The following is an 18,390-nucleotide window of genomic DNA, read 5'->3' as shown; positions in this document are numbered from 1 at the left end:
AAACAAAAATTGCATGCTTTTTTATTTTTGGAAGGGAAGAGCTAGGCAATTAATAGGCATGTAACCGAGTGCTCTCTCTGGATACGTTACTGGCAAAACCAAAGTAGCAGTCAATACTAAATACGTTGCAACATCTCAACTGACAATCAAGCTTTTCACTCGTGCTCTAGTTTCTTACCATAAAAAAGTTCTGGTCCATCGCTTCAATATTTATTTTGAACCATTACCAGTCAGTGGTGAGAAAAGCATCGCGTCGTGTCTTGTTTGTACTGTTTATTCTGACAAACAAATATAGTCTACTCAGCTGAGTCTAACACGAATAGTCTACCTCTCACTATGATGTCATGAATGCCTACTTCCGGTCTGGGTGGGATATAAATTCGGAAACTTTCATCGAGAAATATCAATCTCATACGAAAAACCAACGAGACTTGCAAGTTTTGAATTGACCTGAATAACATCCTATTGAAGAGCAATGGCTTTCAATTGTATTCTTCTTGTTCTATTAAGTAAGTATCAAGTTGTGAAGGTTACAGCCAGCATTCAGGCGGCCACTTACGGAGCGAGTATGTTTCAAATGATCAAAGTTGTTTTTAATTGTGTTCTTTGTGTTTCTTAGCTCATTCTATGTGTAATAATAGCCTAACATTCAATTAAAGTTGTGACTGCCGTGGATAAACCACAAACGTAGGCTACAATAAATTTTGCTTCTTTGCCGTTTGCATGCAATTGCTATGTTAGTGAAAACATATTTTGTTGTTTTAGTTTCAAGCTTCACCGCGTTCGTGCATGGCCATGGACGTCTGTTGCAACCCCCGAGTAGATCAAGCATGTGGAGATACAAATATACAGACCCCCTACTGATACCTTACAAGGATATAATCCAGGAGAACTACGATGACAATGGATTAAACTGCGGCGGAAAACAGGTGATTCACAACAACAAAATAGAGACCATCAGCTTTAGCTACTTATTATTAAAACCGAAGTAGTCTACTTTTTCGACCGGCCGTAAAATATATGGATGTGGACGACCAATAATTTTAAGTTTTTTTTTTAAGAGATTTTTAATATGAAAACTCCCAAACCCCAACTCATACCACACTCGATTTGAATATTTATTTGAGCTCTAACCTCTAACAATGTTATGTAAGTCAAGTAAGGTTGCTCCTAGTCCTGGTGACGTATTAACAGCAAAAACAACTTTATTGCTGTTACGTAATTGACCAAAAAGCACTTTTCAATGATTATTATAGACATATTGCAACAAGAGTCCACGAGTTGGGCTATAATCTCTTAAAACTTACGCAAACCGGATCGCCGGTTTAGTGCAAGCCTACACAACTCCGATAGCTCAGTTGGTTAGCACTTGACTTCGTGAACGAAAAAGCTTCAAGATCAAGCGGCGCTGGTTCGAATCACGGGGTGTGCGCTTGAGCAACGCATTCTAAGGACTGCTCTCCATTCAGCGACATTTAATGAATGGAATAGCTCCGCAGCAAAAGCACTTCAGCAATCGGAAAACTTCACTTTGCCAATCTCAGTAACCGGCCCTGCGTCAAGAGCCTCTACAAGTGGCCTATGCGAAACTACCAGGAATAACCAATCAAGGCTTTGCCAGTGCGAGGATAAAGATTCAAACCAAACCAATTTAAAAGGGACAAAACCGCAACCGCATTGTTAGTAGGCAATTTGCAAGATGTTTAAGCTGCTTGGATTTACTTTTATTCCACGATTCGTATTCGTTACAGACTCAAATCGACAACAACGGGATGTGTGGAGTTTGTGGAGATTCGTATACCGCCCAAGTTAAAGAGAATGAAGCTGGAGGAAAATACGCCCTGGGGATCATTACAAGGTACACTGCTGTGTGCCGATGACGTTGTGAAAATGACTTACAGAGCGGAGACTGCTATCTTAAACTTTCTTGAAAGATATTTCAAAAATTACGTCAAATAGGGGAGAAAAGAGAAAACTTTTATTTCGTCTGTTGCGAGAATAGTACGGTTCAACAAACCATAAGAATGAAATAGCACGTAGCCATCTAGATACCGAAACAGACAGAAAGCAGCGAAAAACTATATCAGTGATCGAGTCAACTACTTCCTGTTCTTAATGTAACAAATAACAAGCATCGGCAAATTAAATTTACGTTATTTTTTTTCCCTTATTACAAGTGAACAACAAGTGAAAGATTGCAACAAACTGTTGGCATTGTTCTGATTTATTTGTTTGATCGAATTTCGTACTCTTTCGTTTTCTTACTATTTATTAAAAATTAAAATCATGGATGATGCAAAGGTTGGAAAAATAATTTACCTAAAAATACCGAACGGCAAATCAACGTCGACAATTCCCTTTGCGCTCATTTTTAGCGATTACGCCTTTGCGTTGTGCAATGCAAACTTCAACCATTATCATTGTGTCATCCAATAATTATCCAGGCAGTACAAAGCAGGAGATCTCATCTCTGCAACAATCGAAATCACCGCTCAACACAAAGGCTACTTCGAATTCCGGTTGTGCCCATGGAATGACGCGTATACTCCAGTGACGCATGAATGCTTAAACCAGTAGCCTAAGTGCTTCATTAAATTGTTTAAAGGTTTAGCACAATCATCTGATACGCAGTTGCTAAAATAATCGTGAAAGAACTCGTATAAATTTTAACTCCAACGTTCAATATATTATTCTTGCAGACATCTTTTATCCTTTGAAAGCGGAGAAACTAAATGGTATTTACCAGAAGACCCCTCTGAAGCCCAAGGGACGCATGTTCTGAACATTCGACTACCCAGCGATGTCACATGTGACCAATGCCTACTGCAGTGGAGATATAGAACAGGTATCTACTTGAATATCAACCTTGCAACAAATGCTGCATTGCCCACAAGTCACGCAAATGCTTTTAGGAAAAAATGATGAAATAGGTAGGTTTAGTTTGATAACAAGGCAAGTGAATATCTAGAATAAAATAAGTTAAATAACAGATGGAAGGTTATGTTTGGGCAAGGTTGAAGGAATCGCGATCATGTTTCAAGGGACAAATAAATCAGCAACGTTAAAAAACACTGATTTTTTAGACTTTTTATCGTAAACAATTACCATGTATAATAGGCAACTTTGGAATTAAGGAAATAACACATTTTATCTCTTTGCATTCGTATTTCAGTTTCTATTTCGAACTTCAAAACGAACCACTGATTTAATGGTCTTTATGAGTATGACATCATGTACTTGTGCTTTCAAAACTCTTCATAATATTTGCTGATAATGATTCATTCATGTAAGCTTGCCTGATACTAAAATTCTTAGATGTGTTAACTTCATTGCAGCATGTAGAAAAAATGTCCTTCTTTTGCTTGTATGCGTTAACACAGTAAATAAGATTAGGCCTATACTATTTGACACATGTTCTTCACATGTGTCAAATATTATGTGTTCAAGATATGTTTTTAACAAGGTAATTGGCAACGAATAAAGTTAAAGGCAGTATCAGTGGTGTGCACAAGAGATCATTGAACTACTCCACTTTTTTCAAAAACTTCTTGAACGATTCATTTTGAAACAAACAATTTGGCTATTTTTGAAAGATCCTGCACACCACTGGATTACGTAACCTATTATGTATCTACGTATTAAACAATAAATACTACTGTATTATAATGCTATGAAAGTTCTCAATGCCAAGCAAAAAGCCAAGCAGATCAAATTAAATCAACTCTTGACAGCCTATTTCACCCTAAATGGAAGATCATCAGAAGGCCCTTATTCAAATGGAAATAATAAGAAAATATTCAAATCAAATAGAATAAGGGTCTTCTGATGATCCTCGTTTTAGGGTGAAACAGGCTGTCAAGGGTTTAGAGACTAATAACTATATTTACGTATTACGTACATTAATGTAACATCCCGTAATATTGAGTCATAGTAGGTCTTACCCATGCGGTACATGAACTTTAGTGGATAAAGCTAATTTAGCTGACAGCCTATGTTGTATCTATTCATCGCAGGCAACTCATGGGGTTATGAGAATGGCCAACAAGGACTAGGGTTGGGGCAACAAGAAGAATTTTATGGCTGCGCTGACATCGGGGTATCAGATGGAAGCCAATCTCTTTCAATAAGTCCTGACATTACATCTTCTACTTTAACAACAAGATCACCAACTCCCACAACATCCAGTGCCATGGCAATAACAGCCATCAATGTCCAACCCTCCTCCACCAGAATCCAACCCTCCTCTACCAGTGTCCAGCCCTCCTTCACCAGCATCCAACCCTCCTCCACCAGTGTCCAAGCGCCAGGTGGTCATGCAAGCACGCATGGCCTGGACCACCAGGTGTCCACCACAGGGGCAAATAATGGACAAAATCGATATCCAAGTAAGTTTCCTAGGTGGACAACGCATTGCCTGGTGGAACATACATCAGATAACGTTTAAGCACAATTTCATAAAGCTGTTGTTTAGTAAAAAAATAAAGAGCCGAAAGTGTGGATACTAAACTCATGTTCAGCAAATGTTTCGAAAACTAAACTATCTTCATCTTCAGTGCCTCTTTACTTTTTGATTAGATTAACGAGGCGTTCCAATCATTTGCTTCTAAACTGTTGTTTAATTTTTGAACATTATCGAGCATCATTGAGTTGATATGATCCCTAGAAATAAGTGCAAGCCTCTCTGGCGATAGCACTTTTTGTTCCATAAGATATCGTTTCAAATGTCAGAAAATAAACGCAAAAATTATGATTGGAATATTGTGTAATGTTTTGTAATTTGTTTTGCTTTTGATAAAAATAACAAATGAAATTTATTATCTTTATGTTTTATTATGACTTTTTGCAATTTTAACGACTTATTTTTGATTTCAGGAATCGATTGCGGTGAAGAAGCAATTGGCCTCCCTATTTATAGAGACTGTCATTCGTTCTACATATGCGCATATCTCCAATTCGACCCTTTTGTCTTCGCCTGCCCCCCAGGGACAGTTTGTAACCCCAACAACGGGAAGTGTGATCACCCGTACAACGTGCCACCCCCTTGCAACACTGCTTAAGTGCTTAACCTGGCCACCATAGTTCCTTGATGAAACTTTTATTGATATTTATATAAAAAAAAAAAAATAGAAGCATTTATAACTTTTCTTGCGCTCAGTTACGAAATGGCAGAATAAAGCTGGTATTTATTTTGTCATACAGAAAGCAATTGCATCAACAAGCAATTGCATAAACAAAAGTACAACGAGTGCAAGCAAACTGTTGTCATAGCCTTGAAGCCGATTGTTGACGTTATATAGTTTGTTGTAAATATTAACGGATGATCAATTGCTGATGCATAGGATTCTATTTTGTGATTATTCGATCAGTCGTTGCTGCCTTTGATGGAACTGTGCGCCATTTGCTTACTTGTATTGAATGTAATGGGTGGGATTAGTTTTGAAATTGTTTCAATGGAGAAATGTATTTGTAACTTATATTTGTACAGTGTGGTAAGTCGCTTTGTAGAAAAACTCAACCGCAAACAAACTACCGTACAATTTTTGTGTAATTTTGTATATTTCCGTCGCCTTCTCGAGATTGTTTCATTTTGTCTCTTGCTTCTTGCAGTTGAGTTCTCTTTTTTACAACCATGATTTTTTCTGGTGACTTATGATATGTTTTGACTTTCCACTGGTATCTTTTTATATTATCTTGCCCTTTTTTAAACGATTTTAATTGAATAGGCCTACATGTTTGAAAATGCCCGATGACGTAACAATAAATTACACAACTTCATTTCCAAAGCTTTGATAACTTTAACGTGCAGTCGTGCTTTTCCGTCTCTGGTACGGTTCAATTCAACAAGCCATACCCTTAAAAAAGACCGTGAGAATGTCTCTCTAGAGCAGCGTAGCCTACTGTTCATACATGAAAAAAATCAAGGGTTATAGTCGAAGAGGCGCCACTCATCCGCAATCAACGACGTGTCTTTCAGTGTCTTTCCAAAGACACAGCCACATGCGCTAGAGCGGTGTCCAAGCGGCGCCCTTTCGAACGTCGAACCATAGCACTCACCACTTGGCCATGCCTGCGACAGGTATGGTTTCAGAAAACAGTAGGCTAATCACTGCAAAATTTAAGTAAAGTATTATTATATTCACCAACCTTGATTATGTATTGAAAATAGACTCATGGAAATAGATACAGATAACCCAACCAAGTTGATGCGCAATGTGCCGCAAGCGGCGATGTTAACTGATGGTGATATCTGCGCCTAATCCGAGAAGTAAGTTACTTTGCTTCGTCTTGAACCAAATGTTTTTCGGAAAGATTTTCTAAAGCCCCAACACCAACCGCTACCAAACAATCGTCTGATTTGAAAACCAAAATAAATTGATTTCTATCAAAAACATGTTCCGCTGTTTGATTGATTGTAGGCCTAAGTTTTTAACTGGGGAAGTATGCCCACCAAGGATGGACTCACAAGTTTCTCATAGGGAGACACAAGCTTTACAACGATATAAAATCTTTTCTCAGTGATTTCAATCCGCTCGCCACTGTTTGTCCGATTTATATAGCTTTTACATTTAATGTTGCGCCAAAAGTTTTTTGAAACAAAGTTTTGTTGAAACTAGGGACCACCATAGTAGGGGTAAGTTATTTAAAGTTGAAGCTTTTGTTGTGTTTGATCTACAATTCTACATCATAGTTATTATCAACGAAGAATTTAGTCTGAGCACTTAGGCTATTGCATTTCGTAAAGTCTTAGCATCCAGAACTTTGTCTTCTGTAAAGCAATGAAAAGTTTCCTGAATTTGATTATCGAGGTGGTCAACTTACGAAAGCAAAAGATTGAATGAGTTTGTTCACCAGGCATTTACTTGAATAACGTGATATGCGTTCTTCTGGTGCAAACTATGCTGAACTATCACAAGATGTATCAGGTGATCATCCGCTTTCATTCTGACGTTTCGTCAATCAGACACACTTGACTTCTTCAAATAAATTGGTTAAACTTATCAATTGGATAATCGCAGTCAATGAAAACGCGTCAATGAAATAAATTGACGGCTTCAGCGTCAGCTTGAATTGCCTAAAAAATTTACGGCGTAAAATACTGCGTCAGCTCTTAAAGAAATTAATGGCGTCAGCGTCAGCGCTAATTTCTAGCTCTATTTTAGCCAGGGTCTCACAAAACGGAAGTATTCGATTTCTAACGAGTTTGGCTTTTGAGACTGTTTCGAACTGTGAAAGACGATTTTGTCTTTTCTCGACTCAGATTAACCCAAAATACGATAAACAAACTTGAAATTGCATAATTGGATATGCAAAGGATCCAGTCCAGGGAGGCGAACCGAACCCGAACCGGATTTTTGTAAACCGGTTTTGGTGCAATTTTGTCTGAACCTTAACCGGAACTGAACCGAAAATTTGAGTTAGCTTAAACCCTAACCGAACCCGAACCGGTTGAAAAAAGCGGTTCACTCCAGCATTACGTCATTGTTCGCATTGTGGTAAGTGAAGTTATACGTAGCATGTTGTTATCTTGGAGGCCACATTGTACGGATGAATTACACCATGTAACAAAATTTCGCAAAATTTTTAGTTGCAGAAAATTTTTTATGTATTGTGTTCTGTTACTTCAAACTAATCACCAAAATAGCAAAAAAAAATCTGAAGTGTCCTTACTTTTGATAAAATGTCACTTTTTCTGATTGTTAGTTTTTCTCAAAGATGTTCTGTATTTACCAGCATAATTTTCTATTAAACGTGTAAGCATGCAAAAACAATAAAATATTATGCATCATGCAAAGATGAAAACACTTCAAAAGTGATCACATTTGTGTGACTTGTGTCTAGAAACTGAGACATTTTCTCGTATTACGGACCATACGTGCCCCCCCCTTTCATGTTGAAAATCCACCGCCCTTGATATTTTCTTTCCATATAAGATGAAACCTTTCACCATCTTTTCCGCTTCTACCAATCACCCATACAGGGATCAACACAATCAAGATGGGAGTGCAGGAAATGCATTTTTATGGACATAAAACACACCATTTTTCATATTCTTTCATCACATTATTTCCAAAAGTTGATAATTGTTGCTTCGTTTAACCCATTACCAAAATTCTGAATTTATGTCTGTATTAGGTATGTTGAATTCGTCAGGAGAGACTTCTTCTATATCTTGAGACACTACCGTGTCTTATGCAGCTTTTTGTTCGAGGGTTTGAGAAGTGGCAACTCAGCTACGCTATGCGAAACAGGTGCAGTAGAACATAATACGGAAGAATATGCAATGTCATGTCGTTTTTTTTTGCTAAACCGTGAACTGTCAACCATATAGCAACAACGGTCTTCTGTATGGTTTCGGGGTTCTCTCCAAACTCTTGAAACAGCAAATACTGTAGGCCTAGTATCAAATGTCGTTTTCCGTTAGTCAGCCGTCGAAATTGGACCGATGTGGTCTACAGATCACATAAGGTGCACAGCTTTTAACTTGGCCAATTTGGTCACTAATTTCCATACCAAAATACATTTCATAAGTATAAAAGCTTTGCTTCTAGCTTTGTTTCACTGCACATTTCGCTTGTTAGTCTGATATGGTTACTGAGTCTGATACAGATAAACTACAGACAAAGCAAAAAGTTTCAAAACAATCAGTAGAAAGTATCATGTAGTAGTATCGCGGGCCAATCCTATAGATGTTTGCTGGTACACCCCTTCATTTTCTTTGAATCAGTAGAAAGTTTGCATTCACGTGATGATCCAATCCCCAACTTATCTGCAATTTAGGCTAGAGCTTTCTACAGAACACAGTAAGAAACAACGAATGATTGAAACATTTTAAGTTCTGTATTTTCTGATTGCATTGATAGTAAACAAAAACAACTTAAAATTTCTGCACTTGCTCTATTCCGCGACTATGATGCAACAGAGATCATTGTTATGATACAAGCTATAATTATGAAGCTAAAATGATAGCCACTATGACGTCACACTTCATCGACCTTATAAGGAATTTAGAATAAGAGCTTGAGAAACAGGGTACTAAACGTTCAAAAACCTTAAATAAATATTTTTTAAACGACACTTGTGGAAAAAAATTGCTAGAAACATGTTATAATCAGCAATATCTTTCAAAAAATACTAAAAACTTGACACAACTAATTTTTTGTTACATGGTGTTATAGCCTATTCCGTAACACACGATCCACTATCATCGATGCTTTGGAGAGGAATTTTTTGAGGTAAACAACTTCTGTTCTGTGACATCATAGACAATATAGTTCGATTGTAACTTGTGCAACAAACAACAAAGGCAAGTTAATTGAGCAAAGCAGTGTTGAGATCAGTGTTGCCAACCTTGCGGTTTTCACGCCCAATTGGGCTAGTTAGTAGTTGGGCAATAGTAGGCCTAGGCCTGTTTGTTTGTTTGTTTATCTTTATCCTGCATTGCGGGAAAGCGGACTTGAGCGCTATGCATCGGTGTACGCCTTCCGACGTACACCTGACCCACGCTGCAGCCGACGGCAATGTCTGTTTCCGGTTGTCTACTCTATTTATGACTTAAATTTGGTGCTACCCATTACTCGAAATCGATCACTGGGTAGAGACAATTATCGCAAAGTTTCTTGCCCAGAGAAACAACAGCAAGTGCGAGTGGCTGGAGTCGAACATACAGGCTCTCGACTGCGAGCCCAACGCGCTAACCACTCGGCCATTGCTGCCGACAAGGCAGCAATGGCCTAATTTTAATAGGCCTAATTTTATCGAACCCGAACCGGAACTTATAAAACCGGTTTTAAGTTTCTTCGAACCTGAACCGGAACTGAACCAAATTTTGAAACAATCTTTGAACCAGAACCGGACCCGAACCGGAAAAATCAAACGGTTCGACTCCCTGATCCAGTCCGAGGATAAAGATTCAATCAGTCATTTCACTTTTTTGTTTTCAATAGGCTACAAAATCTATCCAAATGAGTAAACTAGGCTATAGTTGCTACAAACTAAAAATTTATTGTCAATGCAAGCTGAGTATGGTTGGCTGATCTTACACAATATGACTTACTGGTTAATATTATTATCAAATGGGTGTCCCCCCACCCCTTAAAAATCTTGCGCACGCCACTGTTGCTGTGCAAGTGATACAATGTGTATGAACAAAAAAAAACAACACCTGTTGAATCGATCAACAATCTGGTCAAAAAAGTAAAAAAAAAAACTCAATCCAACAAACAAACATGAACACAGGGTTGCGCAATAGGTTGATTGTGGAAGTGGAACAAGGCCCAAGGAGAAACTCTAGAAAGTTTTAGAAAAAAGGGGAAGTATTGCTGTGCAAAGTGATTTGTTATTGAAAGTTGAAACCTTTTTGTTAAAGGAATGAATATTTTAGTGCAGTAATTAACAACAAAAAAACGAGAAAGCTGTAACAACAGTTATGACTTTGACCATATGATGCAAGACATGAAGTGTTGGTTAGTTTCTTCTTTAGTGTTGGCTGCTGAGCTAGTTTATAAAATTGCACAGAAGTTAATTTATTCTAAGTTTTAAGCATCGTAACTGTATCTCCTGTGGGCTCTTCATAATTATTTTTTTTATAATTTAAAGTTCAGATAAGAACCAGAATCATTGTGCGACGCCCTTGAAAAATTGAAACCAAGCACCAGGGCATCGCAACGCACAGTTTGAGAACCTCTGATCTACCGGTAGGTTCAACAAAAATGCCAAAACTTTTGAGTTTTCAATGTTGCTACTGAAGGAGTGAAGGTAGCAGTAGTAGTGCAGCCTATTTTTTGGCTTTCTATTTATACGACAGCTAAACAGCCTACACTATATAGTTATATTTAGTTCAATCTTAACAATCTTATTGTTTCAGAGCTGATATTAACATAAAACTTTCTTGGCTTTTATTGTAGCCTAGGCTATAGGCCAGGCATGCACAACTCAAAACAGTACACGGGCCGTTTTAGGAAAAAAAAATTTTCGTGGCCGCGTGTTAACGTTGTTGTAACTAGCGTGTAGCCTATTTTATATAATGTGACCGATTAACTGTCGAATAAGAGATATAGTTGAGAAGATGGTTACTGTCAAGAGACGGTTGCCTCTCGCACTATAGTATCTAGTTGTTTTTAACGCTTATCGGCGGTAAAGCATGGGATTCGTTGATTATGTAACTGTAACCGTGGAGAAAAGTTTATTACTGTTTTGTTCTATTTACCTCTCATAAGAGCTTGTAACTATGTTTCGACGGTTTTACAACAAAAGTAACCCCTCGACGATGACAAACAATAACAAATCCAACGAAGTATAAATTCCTAACATTAACAAGAAATCTACATACAAGACTAATATCAAAAAATGAAATTTAATGAGAAACGTTACATCTTTTGTCATAACGCGATTACGGGGTAGGCCTATTGTATATTTCACAAAATGCTGACAACTCAACCAACAGTAAAATTCTGATGTACACTGACACCTAGGGTACCAGACACTACGTTTTGAAAATATTCTTCCGCGCACTTTGTGCAGAAACAAGCAACAAAGGTTGGATTGTTGTTGTAAAATTTTTCAGCAAAAATGAGCGAAATCACGGAATATCTCGTGGGCCGCATGAAAAGGTTTCGCGGGCCGCATGCGGCCCGCGGGCCGTATGTTGTGCATGCCTGCTATAGGCTATTTTTGAAATTTTCTATAAATATAGGTGGCATACAAACACTATAAAAAGCTAAATGGTATGCAAATAGAAAAAGTTTGGAAATCACCGTACTAATATATATATCTGCTTTTTTTATGCATAGTTTGCGGGTGTGCAAATTAAAGACGTCCATTTTTTCACGTATATTGTTTTCACTTACCGGTATGTCTTTTTTAAAGTAAGAATTAATTATTTTATGGCAGTGGCTATTTGACCGGCGCCGGTCTTTGAATCTGAAACACTATTTGACCGGTCATGACATCACTATATAGGCACTTTTTTTTCTCATTCAAAGCAAAAGACGTGAAGAGTGCCTATATAAGTTCTAAATTTGACAGTTATGTTCAACTGATTCGGTGGCGCGAAGAATAAGTCTCCGGCTGGTGCTCCAGAGGGAAAGACTTCGATACTACGCGGAAGCGTTCTTTTATTTTTAATTTTTAACTAAATTTTGACCCGAATTGACTCAATCATTAGGCTGCTGCATTTTGTGGTTAATTTTTAATTTGAGTAGCCTACTGCCCAATTTGTTTATGTCTTTTCAACTGTGAGTAATAAAGTTAGAGTCACGGTCACATCCTCTTATGACAAACGGAAAATTATCCAGAGAAATTCTTAAATTCAAGAAAATTAAAAAACTCTAACTTTATTACTCATTAAATAAATAACATAAAAAATTGGGCTGTAGGCTACTCAAATTAAAAATTGACCACAAAAATGCAGAAGCCTAACGATTGGGTCACTTCCGGTCAAAATTAGTTAAAAATTAAAAAAAAAGCTTTCGCGTAGTATCGAACTCATTCTGTCTGGAACACCAGCCCGATACGTATCCTACGCGCCACAGAATCTCTTGAACGTAAGTGTTGAATTTAGAACTTATAGGCATTCTTCTCGTCTTTTGCATTGAAAGAGAAAAGTGCCTATATAGTGACGTCATGACCGGTCAAATAGTGTTTAAGATTCAAAGACCGGCGTCGGTCAAATAACCATTGCCTTATTTTATCACGTCAATTATCACATTTACCCTGGCATTTGCAAAATTTGTCATGAACATAAAACTCTGCTGTTAGGGCATTGACCTAATGACTCTTTACAACGTATGGTATGTTATACATGTCGCTTGCAGCACAATATTGACTGGTATGCAACCTAATTCGTACCATGAACAAATCGTACTGTCAGTTCGTACTACCTTGAAAATATCAAGAGAAAAAAATAAAAAGGCCGAAGTCGGTGATTGCAGTTTCTGCAAACAAACAAAAACTCTTGGGATCATTACCAAAAATGTTTAAATGTTTGCGGAAACTGCAATCAGCCACTTCGGCAAACTCTCAGGATCATTACCGGAAATTTTAAAATGTTTGCGAAAATTGCTGACAAACGGAAACTGCGATCAACGACTTCGGCTTTGTTTTATTTTTTTCTCTTGATCTTTTCAGTTTGTTTGCTTGCGGAAACACCCTAACCCTAAACCTTAACCCTTTTAAAATGTTTGTGGAAACTCCGATCAACCCTAACCCTTTTAAAATGTTTGCGGAAACTGCGATTAGCTACTTCGGCAAACTCTTAGGACCATTACCAGAAATTTTAAAATGTTTAAATGTTTGCGGAAACTGTGGAAAAACGGAAACTGCGATCAGCGATGTTCTGTATTTTTCTCTCGATCTTTTCAGTTTGTTTGTTTGCGGATAGCAATACTCCAATACCCTAACTACCGATACCTAACCGATACTCCAAGACCCTAACATTGCGGAAACTGCAATCAGCAACTTTGGCTTTTTTTATTTTTTCTCTTGATCTTTTCAAGGTACGAATTGTTCATGGTACGAATTAGGTTGCACCCTATTGACTGTTGAGATTGTTTTTATTCAGAAGAAACAAAGTATATTTGAAAAATAAGTTTACAAACGTAATATTTAGTGTTGATGATGGCGTCGCTTTGTGTAAGCGAACATCCAAAGCCTTCGCAGTTGAGAAGGTAAGATAGAACTGTTCTTAGTTTAGTAATGTATCTATCTGTGTTTATCGTGTAGTCTACCTGGATTGCAACATGGTTAGCAATGTTAGGCCTATTGTGAATACCAAACTCATGTCATTTTTTAATTGATTAACATATTGCAATCAGGGTTGCTTGATTCTAATCAAATGATTTAAATCAAACAATAAAAATCAAAAAAATCAGTTAAAAATCATTGAGATTTTTTTAGCATATAGAGACAAAATGCTATCTTTGGGTGAGATTGATGCAGCAATAGAATTTGCTGAGGACATTAATCTTAACATTTTGTTAAAAGTCCTTGATGATCGTACTAAAACTGGGTCTTTTGAACCATACGGTACTTATTTCAAGATGTGCTCGAAGTGGGAAAACCTTTGACATGGTGGAAATCCCAGTCTGAAAGAATCATCAATGGCATGTTAAAGGTGGCTTTGGGGGTTTTGGAAATGAAAGCTATCAGTGCAGTTGTTGAGCATGTTTTTTTTTCTATTTTTGGCCTGATTGAATAAGAAGTTCAAAATCGACTTAGCACCGTAAAAGTTGGCAAGCTCGTACACCTATTTACGTAAAAATTTCTCAGTGCAAAATAAACTGCTGATTTTGTTTATCGGAACTTTTGTTGTGTTGGTAGGCTACTGTATTACACTCACGCAGTATATATAATTAAATGTTTGCTGCAAAAGGTCTGATTGCATGTTATATTGAATGAGAAAAAACAAAACGATGTGTGCCAAGGGCAAGTCTGAGATTAACTGGAAGTCTGATGAGATGAGGTCCGACCTCAATCCTAATGATTAACTCTGAAAGGAAACAATTAATAAATATAATCTAAGTGTTTCTCGGCAGCCGATTTGTAGCAAGAATTGACAGCGATAGACACCGTGTTTCGCCCATGAGGCTGGGCTCGTCAGTATCGCACCACTAATTCATGCCACAAGGGTATTCGACCGCCGCTTTACCAGTCAGTTTAACTCTTTGTGGAAAGAAAAGAGCCAACAAAACCAGCAGGCGCCAGGGCAGAGGACATGTGAAGAAAGGGCGTTCTTCCCGGCTATCAGCACAAGGCTGAGCACTCACTAGTACAGCGAGCAGTTGCAATTCGCTAACCATAACGGTGTAGCTTCCACGCTAGCCATTCAGACTATCCAATCAAACAATATGTTTCTCGGCAGCCGATTTGTAGCAAGAATTGACAGCGATAGACACCGTGTTTCGCCCATGAGGCTGGGCTCGTCAGTATCGCACCACTAATTCATGCCACAAGGGTATTCGACCGCCGCTTTACCAGTCAGTTTAACTCTTATTAACAAGTCAAAAATAAACTTATCACTAATATGATTCCTCCCTCCTAAGTGGATAATAAAAATCTGTTTATCTAAAAAATCTGATTTAAATCAGACAAATCTGATCAAAAACAAAATTACAATGTTTTGCAACTCTGGTTGCAATGTATAATTAACATTACAAATTGAACATAATTCTCTCAAAGAAGCATTTCGCTTTCAAGAGTGGTAGCAAGTTTGTGTTAATAATAGTTGAAGTTAGCACCATGAATTGCATGCCATGCAATTGATGCAAAACGGGATGAGGCCAATACATCCTGGTAACTATTCGTCAAATTTTACAAAAAATGTTCCTCCTCACAGCATAGTTTTGTGATGGAAAATTCTTATGCTGTGTAATGTAAGACCCTTTTACTAAGTTTTAATGTTCATTGTTCATCATTGTGGTGAAGACTGCAGACCTGTTTGCGCATAGTAACAATGCTTGTTTTTATATTGCGCTGTATCCATCTCAATGCGTTGCTCCCCAGCGCTTTACAAAGCAGACAGTGTCAAGTAGTGTTACAATGCAGACACATCCATCTAGTGCATACCATACACAGTACACACTCAGACACAGCCTAATTGCACCACCTAATGGCATAATTCAGAGTTTTTACGTTAATGTTTGTACTGTATCATGCTTTGATTGTTTCACAGACAGACCTGCACTGGCGTTACAATATTTGTTGAAACAAATTTCCCTTGAAGCAGATCCAGCACAATTGTCTAGTTGCTTGTCATATCATATACTATTGCAAATTTATTACAACCTAGATATGAAACACCACACTATTGTTATCGTTTGATCAAATCAGACGCCACAAATTGATTGATGTAAATGTGGTCAATTTAATAGCAAATATGAAAAATTAAATGTCGCATGTTAATATAATTGATACAGCAGTCGCAGCACTGTGCCAGAAGCATTTAAATGTGGTTTTGTGGATCAGCAGTTTGGACTAGGTTATTTAGCACTTTGCTGCTAGTCTCTTGTGCCCCATGCGGTTCTAATTGGGCGACAATTACTTTTCTTCCTCAAACTTTACATTCTTGTCACTGCAGGGTGAGGAGGAGGGAGAAGAGCAGAGATGCTGCACGCTTCCGGCGCCACAAGGAGTCGGATACTTTTGAAGAAATCTGCAACACTATCCCTGTACCACCGGATGCTATTAATCATCTTGATAAGTATGAACAACATCTCTTACTAAAAACTTTAATCAGTGATAAAAAGTAGCATGCACAAATTAATGTATCACTCTGTAACGTCTAAATTGTCATTTACGATTGTTGGCTTTTTTTTGTTTGTTTGTGATGGTTTGTGGTGTCGTCAGAAAAAAACACGTCTATTCTTTTTACTTTAGGTTTATGTTTTTATTTTCTTGACTTATAACCCAGAAAGAAATGAATATATATGAAGCATCTTTTCCTGCTTGTTTCATGCTTTAAATTTCTCAAAAATATCCCACCAACTTTGAGGAGATGTTTGTAAACTTTTTATTTAGTTATTATACATATTGTTGTCCAACTGAAGTGATACAGACCTGTTGGTCACATTGAAGAGGCGTATTGCTGTTTGATACAACTTCCTTGTACAAGAAAGTGTCTTGTACAATTGTACATAATCCGATACATAATTTATAATCTGCTAAGCCACTCCATTGAAAATTTAGGATGCATGATTACGGATGGTTAAAACGTTTTTTTTAAACTTTGTTATACGTTTGTTTAATCGCTTTTAAAGAAACAATGTGTTCTTTTTTATAAAAAAAACGACTCACATCTCTATTCTCTATGGATAATACGGTATGTCACTGCTTGTATATGACATGATACCTATTGAAATGAATTTATACCCAACTACGCTTTAGATCCGCTGTGATGAGACTTCTTATCAGCTACATCAAACTCCGACAGATGCTAAACAAAGAAAACGAGGTTTCCGAGTTTACAGGTAATGACAATGTTACCGACTTACTTTTCATGACGTCATGCAGTGACGTATGTGGACTTTCGCAAGCGGCGTTCGCTTCCCGAGACTTCATTTATGACATTTTGAAGGCAACAGTTCTTGTTTAAATTATTTTGCATTACTTTAACATCGGTAAATGCTTTTTTTACGTATTTTCTCCCAGAGTTTACAGTTTGCTTCATCTGTACCATCCAGAAACATCTCTACACAATCACTACCTAATTATTTCAATACCAATCATGTTACTTCAAATAAACGAGCACTTAGCTTCGAGTTTTGTAATTAAGCGCCGGCATAGTTGTGTTACCGTCATCAATTACGGTGATAATTGTGTTAAGAAAATTCAAGCCGATAATAACGATGATGATTTTCGGTTAATTTACTGCTGGAGAACTTTGTTGAATCGGTTGTTTCGAATTGACAACGACTTTAGAGTTTCTGATCCCAGTTTTTATTTCTACTTGTTTTCACCAGCTAGGTAGGACCAAGGAGCCTATCTTGCTTCAACAAAGGTTATTTATTGTAACCAGTGAGACCCGGCCATGTAGAGCTCACTACCACGCCATGCCGATATGTTGTCACGTGTTTCAGAAACTCAGATATGTTCAATTGTTCATCGGCATTATTTGATGTACTGATGTTGTTGATTGTTAATGGTTAATTACTTTGTCCATTTATTGTGAGCCGAAAACGCGGCCAGAATTTCTAGTCACAGTTTTTTAAAACGAGTAAATAAAACCAGCCGCGATAGGAAGCTTGTTTAATTTATTGATAAAGCTTTTGCCACCGTAAAGGGAGCTTCTTCAGCACCTTATTTAATGTTTGAAGAAGATTTCTACTCAGTAACAAAAGTTAAAATAGCAAAACTTGTTTTGTTTGATGAATAAATCTCACTCTTTGACGAAATATTCTTCCAATTCCAACGTTGGTTCATGCTCTTCACAGTAAAATCTATGGATATGTTGTATATGGTATTCCATCCTGTCTAAAAGCAGTATCTTCATATACGCGAACCTACTTGGTGTTTTTCTTCCATCAAAAGTTACCCAACTTGTCGTCAGACTTGTAGCATGTGGCTATTAAGCACGATAAACCGCTTCGCATTAAGTTCTCTGAATATTAGTTTAACAAATCGTTTTGTATTTATTAGTCTAGACCAGGGGTTCCCAACCTTTTTATGTTCTCGTACCACTTAGCCACCACGGATTGTCCACACGTACCACTATTTTCAAAACAACTAATTTGATTCAATATTAAATTATTTGCAAGATGATGAATCTGGATGTAAAGTCAGCGAAAGTAGCAAAATTACCAACAAAACATCACAGAGGCCATTACACCACACAGCACAGAACGCATCAGAATAACAAAGAAAAAGACACAACTAAACACAAACACAATACAACTAAAT

At 37.4% G+C, this 18,390-nt stretch overlaps 2 protein-coding genes across 3 annotated transcripts in view; both read left to right on the top strand.

The window, feature by feature from the left end:
- The first annotated feature begins 414 nt into the window (after nt 1-414).
- Nucleotides 415-5,775, top strand: LOC145781030 (uncharacterized). 2 transcript variants are annotated; one of them, XM_082592738.1, is made up of 7 exons: nt 415-509; nt 766-929; nt 1,752-1,858; nt 2,445-2,573; nt 2,700-2,845; nt 4,014-4,385; nt 4,873-5,775. In XM_082592738.1, the coding sequence occupies exons 1-7, from the start codon at nt 476-478 to the stop codon at nt 5,055-5,057; spliced, it is 1,137 nt and encodes a 378-aa protein (XP_082448864.1). In that variant the 5' UTR covers nt 415-475; the 3' UTR covers nt 5,058-5,775. The 2 variants fall into 2 exon arrangements, with proteins under 2 accessions (XP_082448864.1, XP_082448865.1); XM_082592739.1 differs by lacking the exon at nt 2,445-2,573.
- Nucleotides 5,776-13,557: 7,782 nt separating this feature from the next.
- The window catches only part of LOC145780852 (uncharacterized), a 33,030-nt gene continuing 28,197 nt past the window's right edge, over nt 13,558-18,390 (top strand). The window contains exons 1-3 of the mRNA XM_082592499.1: nt 13,558-13,664; nt 16,073-16,195; nt 16,879-16,961. Coding sequence (XP_082448625.1) covers nt 13,612-13,664; nt 16,073-16,195; nt 16,879-16,961 — 259 coding nt within the window. The 5' untranslated portion in view covers nt 13,558-13,611. The remainder of the gene's footprint in view (nt 13,665-16,072; nt 16,196-16,878; nt 16,962-18,390) is intronic.

Source organism: Aplidium turbinatum, chromosome 12, assembly GCF_918807975.1.
Source record: "Aplidium turbinatum chromosome 12, kaAplTurb1.1, whole genome shotgun sequence".
Taxonomy (NCBI): Eukaryota; Metazoa; Chordata; class Ascidiacea; order Aplousobranchia; family Polyclinidae; genus Aplidium; species Aplidium turbinatum.
This window is presented reverse-complemented; position numbering and strand designations above follow the sequence as displayed.

Coding starts and splice junctions, on each gene's coding strand:
- LOC145781030 (XM_082592738.1), top strand. CDS start 476: ATGGCTTTCAATTGTATTCTTCTTGTTCTATTAA. Junction 510..765: donor TATTCTTCTTGTTCTATTAA/GTAAGTATCAAG, acceptor TTGTTGTTTTAG/TTTCAAGCTTCACCGCGTTC. Junction 4,386..4,872: donor TGGACAAAATCGATATCCAA/GTAAGTTTCCTA, acceptor TTTTGATTTCAG/GAATCGATTGCGGTGAAGAA.